At 35.3% G+C, this 14,821-nt stretch overlaps 1 protein-coding gene across 1 annotated transcript; it reads right to left on the reverse strand.

Moving 5' to 3' along the window:
- Window positions 1-7,705: 7,705 nt before the first annotated feature.
- Window positions 7,706-10,775, reverse strand: LOC111795937 (patatin-like protein 3). The gene is made up of 6 exons (XM_023678581.2): window positions 10,589-10,775; window positions 10,328-10,509; window positions 10,028-10,214; window positions 8,840-9,001; window positions 8,467-8,775; window positions 7,706-8,053 (listed from the first exon to the last, which is right to left on the reverse strand). Exons 1-6 carry the CDS (start codon window positions 10,700-10,702, stop codon window positions 7,829-7,831), a joined length of 1,179 nt encoding a protein of 392 aa, XP_023534349.2. The 5' UTR covers window positions 10,703-10,775; the 3' UTR covers window positions 7,706-7,828.
- Window positions 10,776-14,821: the final 4,046 nt, after the last annotated feature.

A 14,821-nucleotide genomic window follows, 5' to 3' on the forward strand; every position in this document is an offset into this window, starting at 1 on the left:
CTCAGTATCCTTGTTGGCACACCGCTTGTGTCAACTCCCTTCGAAGCCTAGTGTCCTTATTGGCACCCTGCTTTGTGTCCACCTCTCTTCGAGGCACAGTGTCCTTGTTCACACATCACTTTGTGTCCACCCCCTTCGAGGTCCAACCTCATCGTTGGCACATCGATCAGTGTCTAACTCTTATTACTATTTGTAATAGTTCAAGTCCACCGCTAACACATACTCTTCTTTGGGTTTTTCCTTTAGAACTTCTCCTCAAAGCTTTTAAAATACTTCTATTAGGAAAGATTTTCATACTCTTATAAATAATGTTTCTTTATCCTTCTTAACGGACGGGAATCTCACATACTCATTATTTAATTCGTGTTTCACGTTGATCATTATTGATTCGAGGAAACAAAAAGACATGATGTTTATTGGCCTTATCGTCTTGTTCAAATTTCTGCATTTGTCTACACTTTCAACGAATCTAATTTAATATTGCCTTTCCATTTTAACTCTGCTTTAACTATTTAGAGGGTTCTTCATTATATATCACCTTCTAGTATTTTCAATTTTACTTTCAATATATATTAATAATTTTCATTTATATTCTTTTTGTAAAAGGAAAATGATTAAAATAAAGTTGATAAAAAGATGATGTATTGTCAAATTATTATTATTATTAATGAAAACATAATTGCACCTACCTGTGAAAAAATTATTTTTCTTTCAGATATCTCCCGTGCCTCAATGCATTTTGGGGAGAACCAGTTAGCTCTGGGTTCGAATGACATTTCACCCCTAACCACAACTCATCCGTTGATTCTTTAACATCAGTCGGTTTGGACCTCCACTTAGTTTCACCCAAGCTTCATCCTGGTCATGGATAGATCACCCAAGTTCGGGTCCATAAGTAGTGACAATTGCCCCATGAAGACTCGCTTTCGCTACGGCTCCGGTGGGTTCCCTTAACCAAGCCACTGCCTATGAATCGCCGGCTCATTCTTCAACAGGCATGCGGTGAGAGTCCTGGTCTCCTCCCACTGCTTGGAAGCTTACGGTTTCATGTTCTATTTCACTCCCTGACGGAGGTTCTTTTCAAGTCAAGGGTCGTGCTTTATAAAATTAATACTTTAATTAACATGAAACTTTCAATTAATAAATATTTATAAGCTTAATTTTTTAAAATAAAAAACTAAAGTTGTATTCGATAATTATTTGGTTTTAATTTAAAATAAATAAATAAAATGAAAAATAATAATAGAGTTGGAGTAATAATAGACTGAACAAGATGTTTTGGACTTAGTCAAGCAACATTAAGAGACCGACACTCATAAATTAAAGTCCAGTCAAACCAAAACATAGCCGCCATCATTTGGTTTTCTTTGCATAAATTCCTTTGTCTACCGAATTCCATATCTTTTGACACGAACCCTCTAGTTTCATCTTTTTGTTATTAAGTAACATGCTTGGATATGTATACTAACATCATTTTCATGTTTTTAAGGTTGTGTCTTATGTCAGTCTATCGATATGATGCAATATAACATGCTTAATATGAAAAACATCAACATTTTAAGACAAACGTCATGTTATCATCATACTTAATATATCACCATAAAGTGCATCAAACATATCACGTCTGTAATAGACCAAGGCTTAAACAATGAAGTTTCAAGAGCACTGTTTCACTAAAGAGAAATGTTAGCTCTATTACACTAACCAAGGCTTCAATAATGGAGTTTCAAAAGCAGAGCTAATCTATAATAGACCAAGCTCACGACTAGTAGATATTATTCCCATGTTTTCATGTTTTTTCTCAAGATTTTTAAAACACTTCTCTAGTAGATATTTTCCTCTCGTTTTCCTTAAAGATTCTAAAATGTGTCTGGAAAGGTTTTCATACCCTTGTTTGTTCTCTTCCTCAATCGATGTAGGACCACCCCCAATCCACCCCCTTCGAGGCCCAGTATCCTTGCTGGCACACCGCCTCATGTCCACCCCCTCTTCAGGACTCAGTTTCATCGCTGGCTCATCTCCTAGTGTTTGGCTCTCATACCATCTGTAATAGCTTAAGCCCACCGCAAGTAGATATTGTCTTTTTTTGGCTTTCCCTTTCCGGCTTCCTTTCAAAGTTTTTAAAACTATATTTGTTACGGAGAGATTTTCACACTTTTATAAAAAAATAGTTCCTTCTCCTCCTCAATGATTGTTAAGAATGAGAAATAGAAATAGAATTGGGATCGAAAGTATGATCTTCATTCAGGTTTACCACGTTTATATAGGATACAAACTATCAACTAATACCTAAAAATAGAAAAAATATATATCTAACTAAATCTGGTAAATAAATAAAATATACCGTTAATCAAATCTATACTAACAACTCCCTAAATATCTGAGATATATTCTAACTAATTATCACCGCAAAATATCCTCTTAATACTCCCCCTCAAGTTGGAGAGTGTATGTCGATCACACCCAACTTGTCCTTCAAAAAGTCAAATTGCTGTCTTCCCAAAGCTTTAGTAAAAACATCTGCCAATTGCATTTTGGTCGAAACATAACACGGTTTGATGATTCCAGCTTGTAACTTTTCTCGAACTATATGACAATCTATTTCAATGTGTTTCGTACGTTCATGAAAAACTGGATTGGCTGCTATATGTAATGCTGCTTGATTATCACAATATAATAATGCTGGTCCGGACAGTGGAACATTCAAGTCTTGAAGAATGTATCTTAACCAAGTTAACTCTAAACAAGTATTTGCCATAGCTCGATACTCGGCTTCTGCTGATGATCTGGACACATTAGTCTGCTTTTTAGACTTCCAAGAAATAATTGAATTTCCGAGGAAAATGCAGAACCCAGAAATAGATCGTCTGGAAGTTCGACAACCACCCCAGTCAGAATCGCAATATGCCTGTAATCTTAAATTGTTTTCAGATGGCAGTAGAAGTCCTTGACCAGGAGTGCCTTTGATGTACCTCAGAACTCGAAGAGCTGCCTCCCAATGTGGTTTTCTTGGTTCATGCATAAATTGGCTAAGCATACGAACTGAATAAGCTATGTCAGGCCTAGTGACGGTCAAATATATTAATCTGCCAATCAACCGTCTGTATTTACTTGGATCATTCAACTTCTCTCCTTCAGTTAAAGAAAGTTTCAGATTTTGCTCCATAGGAAATTTGTCTGGACGTGCTCCTGTAAGACCTGTGTCTTGAAGTATGTCTAGAGCATACTTCCTTTGAGACATAAAAATCCCTTTTCTAGATCGAGAAAATTCAATGCCTAGAAAATATTTCAAATTTCCTAAATCTTTGATAAGAAATTTCTGGAGTAAACTAGTCTTGAGATATTGAATTTCTTCGAGATCATTGCCTGTCAACAGAATATCATCAACATAGATTAGAACTGCAGTGAAAGAAGTACCTTTACTCTTAGTAAACAAAGAGTAATCTGCTTTGGACTGAGTGTAGCCTGCATTTTGTATAGTTGTAGAAAATATGGAGAACCAATTGCGAGAAGCCTGTTTCAATCCATAAAGAGATTTATGGAGCCGACATACTGTATTCTCCCCCTGTCGGCGAAGACCTGGTGGTAAAGACATATAAACTTCCTCGTCTAGATTACCATGGAGAAAGGCATTTTGAACATCCAACTGATGGGTGAACCATTTTCGAGCAGCAGCAACAGTGAGTAAGCAACGAAGTGTAGTAAGTTTTGCTGTAGGGGAAAATGTTTCTGTGTAATCAATACCTTCAACCTGAGTGTATCCCTTTGCTACCAGTCGAGCTTTATAACGTTCAACAGAACCATCAGAGTTGTATTTAATTTTGTACACCCAACGACAACCAATAGCTTTATGACCAAGTGGTAGAGGAACGAGAGACCATGTATGATTACGTTCCAAAGCTGCAATTTCATCATTCATAGCCTGCTGCCATAACGGGTCGCCAACTGCCTCGTCATAGGTTTTAGGTTCTGTCTGGGATGTAATAAGAGCTAGAAAAGCACGTTGAGTAGGAGAAAAACGAGAGAATGAAAGGTAATGATGAAGGGGATACCTGGTGCCAGTGCCGGGACTTGAGCTAGAGGTTAAATGATTGGCTCCAGAAGACATCTCATAATCCTTTTGCCAAGCTGGAGGCTGTTTAGTACGAGTAGAACGTCGAAGTGGAGCTGATGTATCAGGTGGGATAGGATTGGAATTAGTGGGCGAATCTGGAGAAGGTGACGTCGAAGTGGACCTGAATTGTGCCATCAATGAAGCCAATTTTCTTCTTGGCAATAAGAGCATGCATAACTGATTTACTCCAGGATTGATAATTTGCTCCATTTAATTTGATTGGAACAAGTGAATATCCTGGCTGATCAGAGTGATGAATATAGTACGGATGTTTTAAATCAACATCCGAAATTTTGAAGCTGGATTTGGCTGATTCCGCCATAAAGGAAATTTTGATATTTAAGAACACCAAGATCGGTGCTCTGATACCATGTTAAGAATGAGAAATAGAAATAGAATTGGGATCGAAAGTATGATCTTCATTCAGGTTTACCACGTTTATATAGGATACAAACTATCAACTAATACCTAAAAATAGAAAAAATATATATCTAACTAAATCTGGTAAATAAATAAAATATACCGTTAATCAAATCTATACTAACAACTCCCTAAATATCTGAGATATATTCTAACTAATTATCACCGCAAAATATCCTCTTAATAATGATGTATCTCACATTCTCATTATTCCATTTGTGTTTCACGTTGATCATTATTGATTTTAGGCAACAAAAAGACATCATGATGCTTATTGGCCTTATCTCCAATTTGTTCAAATTTCAGCATTTGTCTAGACTTTCCACGAATCTAATTTAATATTGCCTTTTCATTTTAACTCTGCCTTTTTCTTTTTATTTAAGCTAAAAATATTTAGAGGGTTCTTTATTATATCACCTTCTATTTGGTTACGAATCTTATAGCATTTTCAATTTTACCTTCAGTAAACCGTCAGATCTTACAGAAAAGGAAATAAGGAATGTCGAGAAAAAAAAGATAAATGACGAACTGTTTTGTCTCGTCGGATATAAATACCAACGAAAAAGAGACCTTCGGTCTAGTAAACGAAAGATGAGCAAACACGTAGAGGATTAACACGATTGTAGCGATCCTAAATTTCTATATATTTAAAATAGTTACTAACGTTTCATGCTCATCTCTTAAATGCGGAATATAAATCTTAAATGTTTATCATAAATAGGAAAAATTTTAAAACTTTTCGGACACTTCAAACTAAACACTACGGGACTGATGTGTTTAAAAAACATAACAAAAAACAAAAACAAAAACAAATACAAATGAAATAATTTAAATAATGAAATTCAGACATCCTATTCTAACCTAAAACTAGTAAATTACATCCGATGGAGTTCGGAATCCCAACTTCCCTTAAAATCTAAGACTCAAGTGCGTAACATGTCTTTTAAAATTTGGTTTAAGCGCTCCGTTTGTCCATCTGTTTAGGAGTGGAAGGGGTGCTAAAGTTGAGCCGAGTACCCAACGCTTTTTGAAGTCTGCACCAAAATGCTGACATAAAACGTGGATCTCGATCCAACACTATAGATACTAGAACTTCATGTAGTCTTACTATTTCTTTCACACACATTTAACTCAGTTATCAACGGTATATGTGGCTTTTCCAAATAAGAAGTGTGTCAACTTGGCCAACTTATTGACAATTACCCATCACTGTATAGCCATTAAGCGTTGTGGGTAATCCTACTATGAAGTCCATTGCTATGTTTTCTCACTTCCACTCTGGTATACTTAGGGGCTATAACATCCCCACTGTCTTTTGTCTAGGAGCTTTCACGTGTTACAAACTAAGCACTTGCTTACAAACTTGACCATGTCCCTCCTCATGCTCTCCCACCATAAATATTGTTTTAAATCTTGGTACATCTTAGTACCTCTTGGGTACATAGCAAATGGGGAGTTGTGAGTTTCCGTTAGTATCTCTTTCCTTAACTCCTCTATTGTCGGGACACATAAGCGTCCCTGATACAATAGTTCTTCATCTACGGACTTCGATAATCCATCTACTAAACTCTTGGCTAGCTGGCTTAGGACTATCTGTAGGTTAGGATCCTCTCGTTGGGAGGTAATAATTCTCTGCCTAAGCGTAAGTTGCACTTCTTCAGCTCAAAAATGGCTCAATCGGCTCGATTTAACAATTTTGACATCGACCCTTGCATTTTTTACCCTTTCGGAGTTGATTTTGACCATAATTAAGGTAATTAAGGCCAGTACAATGCTCTATTTCACTATTGCAAGTTGAATTTACATTAGAATTGTGAGATACTTAACGAAAGGCAATGAACGACCTAATAGGAAACGATCCCGACAATGTTTGGAGCAGCTTCGAGGAACGAAAGCTTAGCAAAACTCAAATTTAGTGAAACACCGGCTAAGGCTAAACAAGTGGTCTTACTATAGGATATGCTAGATCATTGCTTAATGTATGACGACAAGTGCCTAGTGGTTCCTGCACATGTCGTTTATACTTTATATTTATGATGCCTTGAAGACGTTTTATGATATATGACGTATGATTTATGATGACGTGTATGAGTTATATGATGACGTCTTATGATGTTTTACAATGATTATGATATGTTTATGATGATGATGATGCATGCTAACATGACGATGTAAGATGATGTACTTCCTTGATATGATGTTATTTTCCATATTAAGTTGAGAAACATGTTGTGAATGTCATGCTGCAGTATGATGATAATTCTCCTAGGACACAACCCTAGTTAATGTCAATGATGATGATACTATGAAGATTAATGCACATATATTACTTATAGTAATACAAGGATTAAATTAGGGTTGTGTCATAAAGATGTTTTAAAGACAAGAAACCATAGGGACCTCATGCATTTCTGTATGTACATAAACATTGGGATATTTCTCCTTTTACGATGATGAGTATGGACGTGTATGCTACGATGATGATGGTGATCATGTCCTCTGGACGTCGCTACGAACAGCTAATTCGACTATGATGGGTCCAGGGGGTGCGAATTGTCTGAGGATTCACTCTCGCACGTGTGGGTCGTGTGTAGGGAAATGCACATCTAATTTAGTCCAGACTAGATGGCACCCCTAGGATGTTTTAACGATAGGTCCCTAGAGCATGACTTTCATATGTTTGCATTTTTACGACCCCCTCTAGTAGAGTCACTTACTGAGTATTTTTCTAAATACTCAAGTGATGTGCTACATCATTCTCAAGTAAAGGCAAGGGCCCTGTACGGCTAACGACGACATCGCAATCAGAGACCATGACACGTGCATAGGCTAGTAGCATTTTTAAATTCTAGTCTTAGGTTAGAATAAGTTGTTATGCATCTCATATTTTTGAATTATTTATTATTATTGTTTTTAATTCTGTTTTTGAATTACATTTTTAAACACATAAAACTATTATGGTGTTTTCAATGATAATGTTATGTTTTTTAGATGAAGCTATGATTTTGCGATTATGTTTTAAGAGTTAAATTCCGCACAAGAGCTTAAGTTAAGATGATGGTAATGACTTTAGTCTAGAGTAGTTATATTATATTAGAGTCAAACTCCTCATTTCCTTAATCATTCATGTGCTCGTCTTTTATTCGAGTGTCACAATTTTAAAAATTAAAATGAGCCTCAATCGGTTTCTTATTAATGTCATACAACTAATACTTTTACAATTTGAATTAAAAAGCATTAAACACAAGAATTATTAATGAAGAACAAGTATAAATCAAAGGAAAGGAGTTAGCCTCAAGGGCTCAATCGTAGCTTTTTCTCATCCGACAACATTTTAGCAAATGCAGCAAGGGCCTCTTCATTAGTCCCTTCCCCATCAAGAGGTTCGAAGTTTCCCGACTCCAAATTCACCCTCGACAATGGCTTCTTTAGTAAATTCTTCCCCACATCGATCAGCTTCAGTAAATTCCTCTTGGTGGCAATATCCACAGACGATACATCACCCGTCAACGTGTCATCCTGTTGATATCCACAGTCATATATTTTCAGAATGTTGTAGCGGAAGCAAAAGCAACATTGATCGCACTTACACACCCATAAACAAAAATTAAACAAAGAGACACAATGATTTACCGGTAGCAACCAATCTCAATAATCAAAGTATTTACAAAGTGTATATCTCACACTTCCCTACTATAAAATCTTTCAACAAAATTTTTCTCAAATGTTACTGAACAAGTACAAAATAACACTCAAATTCAATCAAAATTCAATACTCTCAACCATGCTAGAGAACAACACTCAGATGATTAATATATCATAGTGAGAATATGAACAGAAAAAATATTATGAACTAAATGAGAGTTATGACAATACATATTCATGATAACTTACAATAAAGCTAAAATATCTAAAGGCTTTTAAGAGTATACCTGAATACGAAGATAATTCTTTTGATGGTTTGAAGATTGGAAAATGCTTGAAATATGATAGTCTACCATATCATCGCTTGCATCGCTGAAAATGTCGACTATAGGTGCCGCTCCACCGTGGTAGATCCAATCAAGCATGCCCCATTTTGAAGATGTAGCTGCGCTATACTTCTCATCATTCTTAGGCGTACCAGTGCCTAATGAAAGGATCAACATTCTTTTTGTTTCCATGGGCTTTATGTTTAATAGCTCATTTCTATGCCTCAATAAGCTCATCTCTTTGGTCACATGAGTTATGGCTGCTAATGTCTACAAATTCAATTTAGAGAATGGTTTTTACAATCAAAAGATGATGCTAAAATATGATGCTTACTGGGTTATTGGCTGCAACGCCACCATCAACCATGTCAAATTTACGAATGTTTCCTTTGGAGTCCTGAGTTTGAAACTCGTGGCCTGGTAAGAACGTTGGTGCTGCTGAGGTACTGATGCAAACATCCGCCAATTTTGGATTCTTTAGCTCGTCCCATTTAGCCTGAAATGCCAATTTTGTTACTTCAATTTTCGAGAAATAATATAAGATCCCACCTCGGTTGGGGAGGAGAACGAAACATTATTTTCTGTCCCCTAGTAGAGGCGTTTAAAAAACTTTGAGGAGAAGCCCAAAAGGGAAAGGCAAAAGAGAACAATATCTGCTAGTGGTGAGCTTGGGTTGTTATTCATAGTATTAGAACCAGACATTGAGGGATGTGTCAGCGAGGAGGCTGAGTTACGAAGTGGGTGGACACGAAACGGTGTGCCAGCAAGGATGTTGGATCCCGAAGGGAGGTGGATTGGAGGGTCCCACATCAATTGGAGAAGGGAACGAGGGTCAGCGAGGATGATGGGTTCTGAAGGGGGTAGACTGGGAGATCCCACATCGGTTGGAGAGGAGAACAAAACATTCTTTACAAGGGTGTGGAAACCTCTCAGTAGCACATGCATTTTAAAAACTTTGAGAGAAAACTTGAAAGGAAAACCTAAATAGGGCAATATCGGCTAGTTGTGAGCTTGAGCAGTTATAAATGGTATCAAAGCTAGACACCAGGCGATGTGTTAGCGAGAAGGTTGAGCCCCGAAAAGGGTGGGTACGAGGCGGTGTGCCAGCAAGAACGTTGGGTCCCAAAGGGAGGGGGATCGGGGGTCCCACATCGATTGGAGAAGGGAACGAGTGTTAGCGTGGACGCTAGACCCTAAACGAAATATTGTTTATAAGGATGTGGAAACCTCTCGTTGGGCCTCAAAAAGGGTGAATTATGAGATCCTATGTCGGTTGGGGAGGAGAAAAAAACATTGTTTATAAAGGGTGTGAAAACTTTTCTCTATCAAAGGCATTTTAAAAACCTTGAGCGAACCTAGCTGGATTGTGAGATCCCACATGGGTTGGGAGGAGAACGAAACATTCTTTAAAAAGATGTGAAAATCTCTCACTAACAGACGTTTTAAAAACCCTGCGCGGAAATCCGAAAGAAAAAGCGTTGTTATAAATAATACATAAATGGTGGTAAGAAAGTGTTCATACATCAATAGTTGTGAATATGACAGGCTGAAGACGCTTAATATCGAAAGCAGGAATAATGACTTGTGTTAGCGTTTGCTTAAGCGTTGTATCTCCAAGTAATTCGTGTATCAATGATCTCAAGTACTTCCCGTCGTACTTTGGCCCCATAACTCTTCCAACAAAATTCATCACCGAGCTTAAGAAATGACTGATTTCACATTAAAAAAAAAAAAAAAAAAAAAAAAAAAAAAAAAAAAAAAACACCAATTTAGTAAGTGAAACCATAATGAAAAGCTACCAAATACAAATTATTATACAAACCTTCTCTGAGGGAAGATTTTTGGTGCATGTTCCATATAGAAGCGAGTAAGATCTTTCGCAGCGTACAAAGGTCGATTATCCTTGTCAGGAGCTGTAAGCATCGAGGTCACCAAACCACCTGTACTCGTTCCAGCAATTACGTCGAAGTAATAAGCAATTCTCGCATCTGGGCCATCCAATTCCTATCCAAAATCAATCACCAAATCAAACTTTATGTTTATCTATGTATGCGTTATTGTGCAATCCTAAGAGTGTATATACCTGAAGCTTAGACTCGAGAAAAGCTAGGATAGTTCCGGGAATAATGCCTCTAATGCCACCGCCATCGACACTCAAAATTGTTATGACCTTCCCCTTCCCGAAGTCAGGTGCCATGATTTGAATGGTGTGTTTTGAAATTGGAGTTTGAGAGTATGGTATTTATAAGGGAAGGAAAATGAATTAGGGAAATGAGGTAAACGAGGCATTATGGAATGGTATATTGGAGCCATAATTCGCGAATTTCAAAGCATTATCCAATCCATATTTGGTTTTGTTTATGTTTCACGTGATCATATTTCTTTATTAAATCTTATCGCCAAAATAATATCTTTCCCACTTGACTTCAAATTTGGCTCTTCCAAAATAATATAATGTTTAAATTTGATATCTGTCACCATCTTGTTATGATTATTGCTCTTCTCAAGGAAGGAAAAAACCAAACGAAACCACTAAATAATATTTCCCATTTCTTTTCTTGTTTTAAAATTATAATACTTCTTGTTTATCATTTCTCATGTTTACGAAAGATTTTAACAACCATAGTACTCCGGCTAAGCTCAACCAAGTAAGTGACCTTACTATAGGATAGACTAGAAATTATATGAGTTACGAGTTATGATGTATGAGTCATGATGATGTATGAGGTATATTGTATGATTTCGTACGTTAGTTATATGTTGATGTATGAGTTATGATGTATGGGCTATGATGCATGATGATGTACGTGAGTTAAATTACGATGTATGACATATTTGATATGGTTGATGCACTTAATGGTGTTATGATGAGTATGATGATTGCATGGTATTTATCTTAATATGTTCATGTTTTCCATATTAAACATGTTAGATGAGGATTAGTGTCATATTGCATCAAGTCGATAGATCGACTTAGGACACAACACCAAAGCATGAAAATGATATTAGTATAAATATTCAATGAACATGTGTTGTTTAATGTAACAAAGAGATGAGACTAGAGGGTTGTATTAGAAGAGATGTTAAGATGGGAATTAGAGGGATCTCATGCATGTTGTATGTACATAAGCATAGGCATACTTCCCCTAGAGATGATGAGTGCGGACACGCACAGTATGATGATGAGGGTGTTCACAAGGAGCATGACACCAAAGCTTCTGCTGACCTCGGACGTCACTACAAACAGTTAGCTTAATAGAGAGGATCCAAAGGGTGTGCAAGCCCCCTGGGGATTCACACTCGCACGTGTGTGTCGTGTTAGGAAAGTACTATGCATCTGTAGTAGTCCGAGACTGAAGGCCACCCCTAGTATGAGACGAGATAAAGACAGGTCCCTAGAGCATGATTGCATGTGTTTGCATTAGCATGATCCCTATAGTGGAGTCACTTACTGAGTATTCTTCGAAATACTTAGGCCGTGTGCCACACCACTTTTTTTTCAGGTAAAGGCAAGGCATCTATCTACGAATGACAGTGGCATCGCGAGCAGAGACTGTGACATATACATAGGGTAGACTCATATTTAAATTATAGTGTTTGATGAAAATATGTTGTTTTGCATTTTATTGTTTTAAATTATTTTATATTATATTTATTTTCTCTAAATTTTCAGTATTTTATATTAAACACGTAAGATCATAGCCGTGCTTTCAAGAGTTAGAAGATCTTTTACATGTTTTCGACAGTTATGCTATAGATGATGTTTTCTTTTAAGAGTTATATTCCACATTTTAAAAAAGCACGAAACATTAGTAACAACTCTAAGTAAGTAGAAATTTAGGGTTGTTACATTCTCGTAGTCATATCGTTTCCATATACATATCCTTAGTCATATCGTTTACCAACGTATCATAAATAAGAAAGTAACAAAATTTTCCATTAATAATAAAATAAACAAATTAAAAAAAAAAACGTGTTGTCCTGTACTTCACCGACGCCCCTACCTGTTCTTCCCCGACCCATCCCTTTCTTCTTCTTCTTCTTCACACTTTTCTGTTTCTTTTCATTTATAATCCCATTTACTCCTCCCTTCATATTAACAACTTGTTTTCCATCTCATGTTTTTCCGATAGTTTCATTTATCTTACCATCATTTTTGCCTAACAAAATCATGTTATACCTAATTTACCCCACATATATACGTCACCTCTTCTTCGCACCGGTTCATATTATATTCCTCGTCCTCCTCCCATTTCTGTCTCACTTATATATAAGTATATTTAGTAGGATTTTTTATAATAAAGATTAATATTGAAAAAAACTTTAAAATAATTATATTTTTTTAAAAATAATAAATGGAAAAAATTACCAACGGAGAACTCCGACCCCGCAAATTTTTCTTGCCCATAAAAATAAATGGAGAATTTCACGACCATAAAAAAATGAAATAGAAAACAGTAATAGAGACAAAAAAGGCTTTCCCGTCTCTTTACTAGAAATGATAATAACACGCATAAAATAAAATAATTGAAAAACAAAAATGATGCACCTAACATATTCAAATCATTGTGCCGTATGTTTTTTATGCCCTGTTGGTACAAAAAAACACATGCAATTCATTTCACAAATAGTTAAATATATATATAAAAGCAATGATAATGAGCAGCAAAAGTATGTATGCGACCCAATTTTAAGTCAGATTTCATATTATATGTATATGAGATATATTTGAAGTACATTGTGACATTAAATATATTATTTGTTTAACGTGCAAATAATTGATACATCTAAATAAAGCATATCATAAATACATATATCTAATATTATATACATCTATCACTAAATATACATACATATATATATATATTTAAACAATTTCACACGTTTTTTATATTTAATAACTAAGTTTAATAAAGTAATTGTGAGATTATGTATTATTATATTATCTCATTAAAATTATAATATAGCTATTAGATGTGTGTACGTTTCCATTTTAGACTAATACTTAATCAGTTTTTTAAATAATTAAATATTCATATATGAATGACTTTCCAATAATTTAAAAACGAAAAATAGTTTTATGCCCGACTTAGAAACTTAATTTTAAGGAATAAAAATTACCTAAGATGAATATGAAAAAGTGAAATTTGAAACTTAATTATAAAGAATAAGAATAGTTTTACAAAAGTTTGACTTGAATTTTAAAGGATAGAATCGAACTCTCATTAAGGATAAGTTATTCACACTAGCTTAAGCTAATTAGGTAAATGACTTTACCATTAAAGTTAGATAATTGAATAGTGTATGATGGTGCATGCCTCGTGGCCTCTGCATGCACCATATTATTTTATGTTATTCTTATGCGTTCTATGTAATGACATATGATCCTTTGCTATTTATGCATGTGATATTTATTACGGTGTATGATGGTGCATGCCTTGTGGAAAATTTTTGTAAATGGAACTTTAGGGCATTTTTTATATTTTCCAAGAATACTTACTTTTGGTCATTTTTCCCTTGAAACATCTTTAAATTCTTTACCTATAAAGAATTAAATTTAACAATATTTGTTAAAATAATAATAATAAATACATAAATAAATAAATAAATAAATAAATAAATAAATAAAGAGGCTTTTTGACCTTTGCCCACTTTTTCATTTCCAAACCTTTTTCAAAAGTGTTAGAATCCTTAAATTCCTTGCGACTATATTGAAAATATCTTTCTTGGACCCAACCATTGTCGTCTTTTAATTTTTTTTTCTTAAACCTTATGTGGACAAATTAAATTACTCGAGTTCCTTTAACTTTATTTTGCATTTATACAAGTATATGGTTGACATACGGGAGTATCAAAAAAGGTTTATAGTATATGGAGAAGGTTGGGTGTCTTATCTACGTAACATTATTGATATGACTCACTTTGTAATTGTTACATATGGTTTTGTAACGACTCGAAATTTTCTAATTAATTTAAGGTCGTCACTGTATCATGAACATTGAGTGCGAAAATACTTCATTTAAACTTTCATAGAACGTACCTTTATCTTAAAACACAGTCATGGACTTACGTGTTTGAAAACACACAACACAACAAAAGACTAAATAAAATAAATAAACATTTAAATTAAAAACATCATATTCTCTAAGTGTAAGAAAATAAATACGACTACCCTATGCATGTGTCATGGTCTCGAGTTGCGATGTCATCGTCAGTCGTACAAGAATGTCTTGCCTTAACTTGAAATAAAGGTAGCATGTAACTTGAGTGTTTTAAGAAATACTTAGTGAGTGACCCCACTATTGGGGGTTAAATG

The sequence above is a fragment of the Cucurbita pepo genome, chromosome 5 (assembly GCF_057944985.1).
Source record: "Cucurbita pepo subsp. pepo isolate OVF chromosome 5, ASM5794498v1, whole genome shotgun sequence".
Classification (NCBI taxonomy): Eukaryota; Viridiplantae; Streptophyta; class Magnoliopsida; order Cucurbitales; family Cucurbitaceae; genus Cucurbita; species Cucurbita pepo.

Excerpts from the sequence above, each read along its gene's own strand:
- LOC111795937 (XM_023678581.2), bottom strand. The coding sequence starts at position 10,702 with ATGGCACCTGACTTCGGGAAGGGGAAGGTCATAACAATTTTGAGTGTC. Across the intron at positions 10,215-10,327 it reads AAAATCTTCCCTCAGAGAAG|TCATTTCTTAAGCTCGGTGA; the intron begins GTTTGTATAATA and ends ATGTGAAATCAG. Across the intron at positions 8,054-8,466 it reads AGAATTATCTTCGTATTCAG|GATGACACGTTGACGGGTGA; the intron begins GTATACTCTTAA and ends GGATATCAACAG.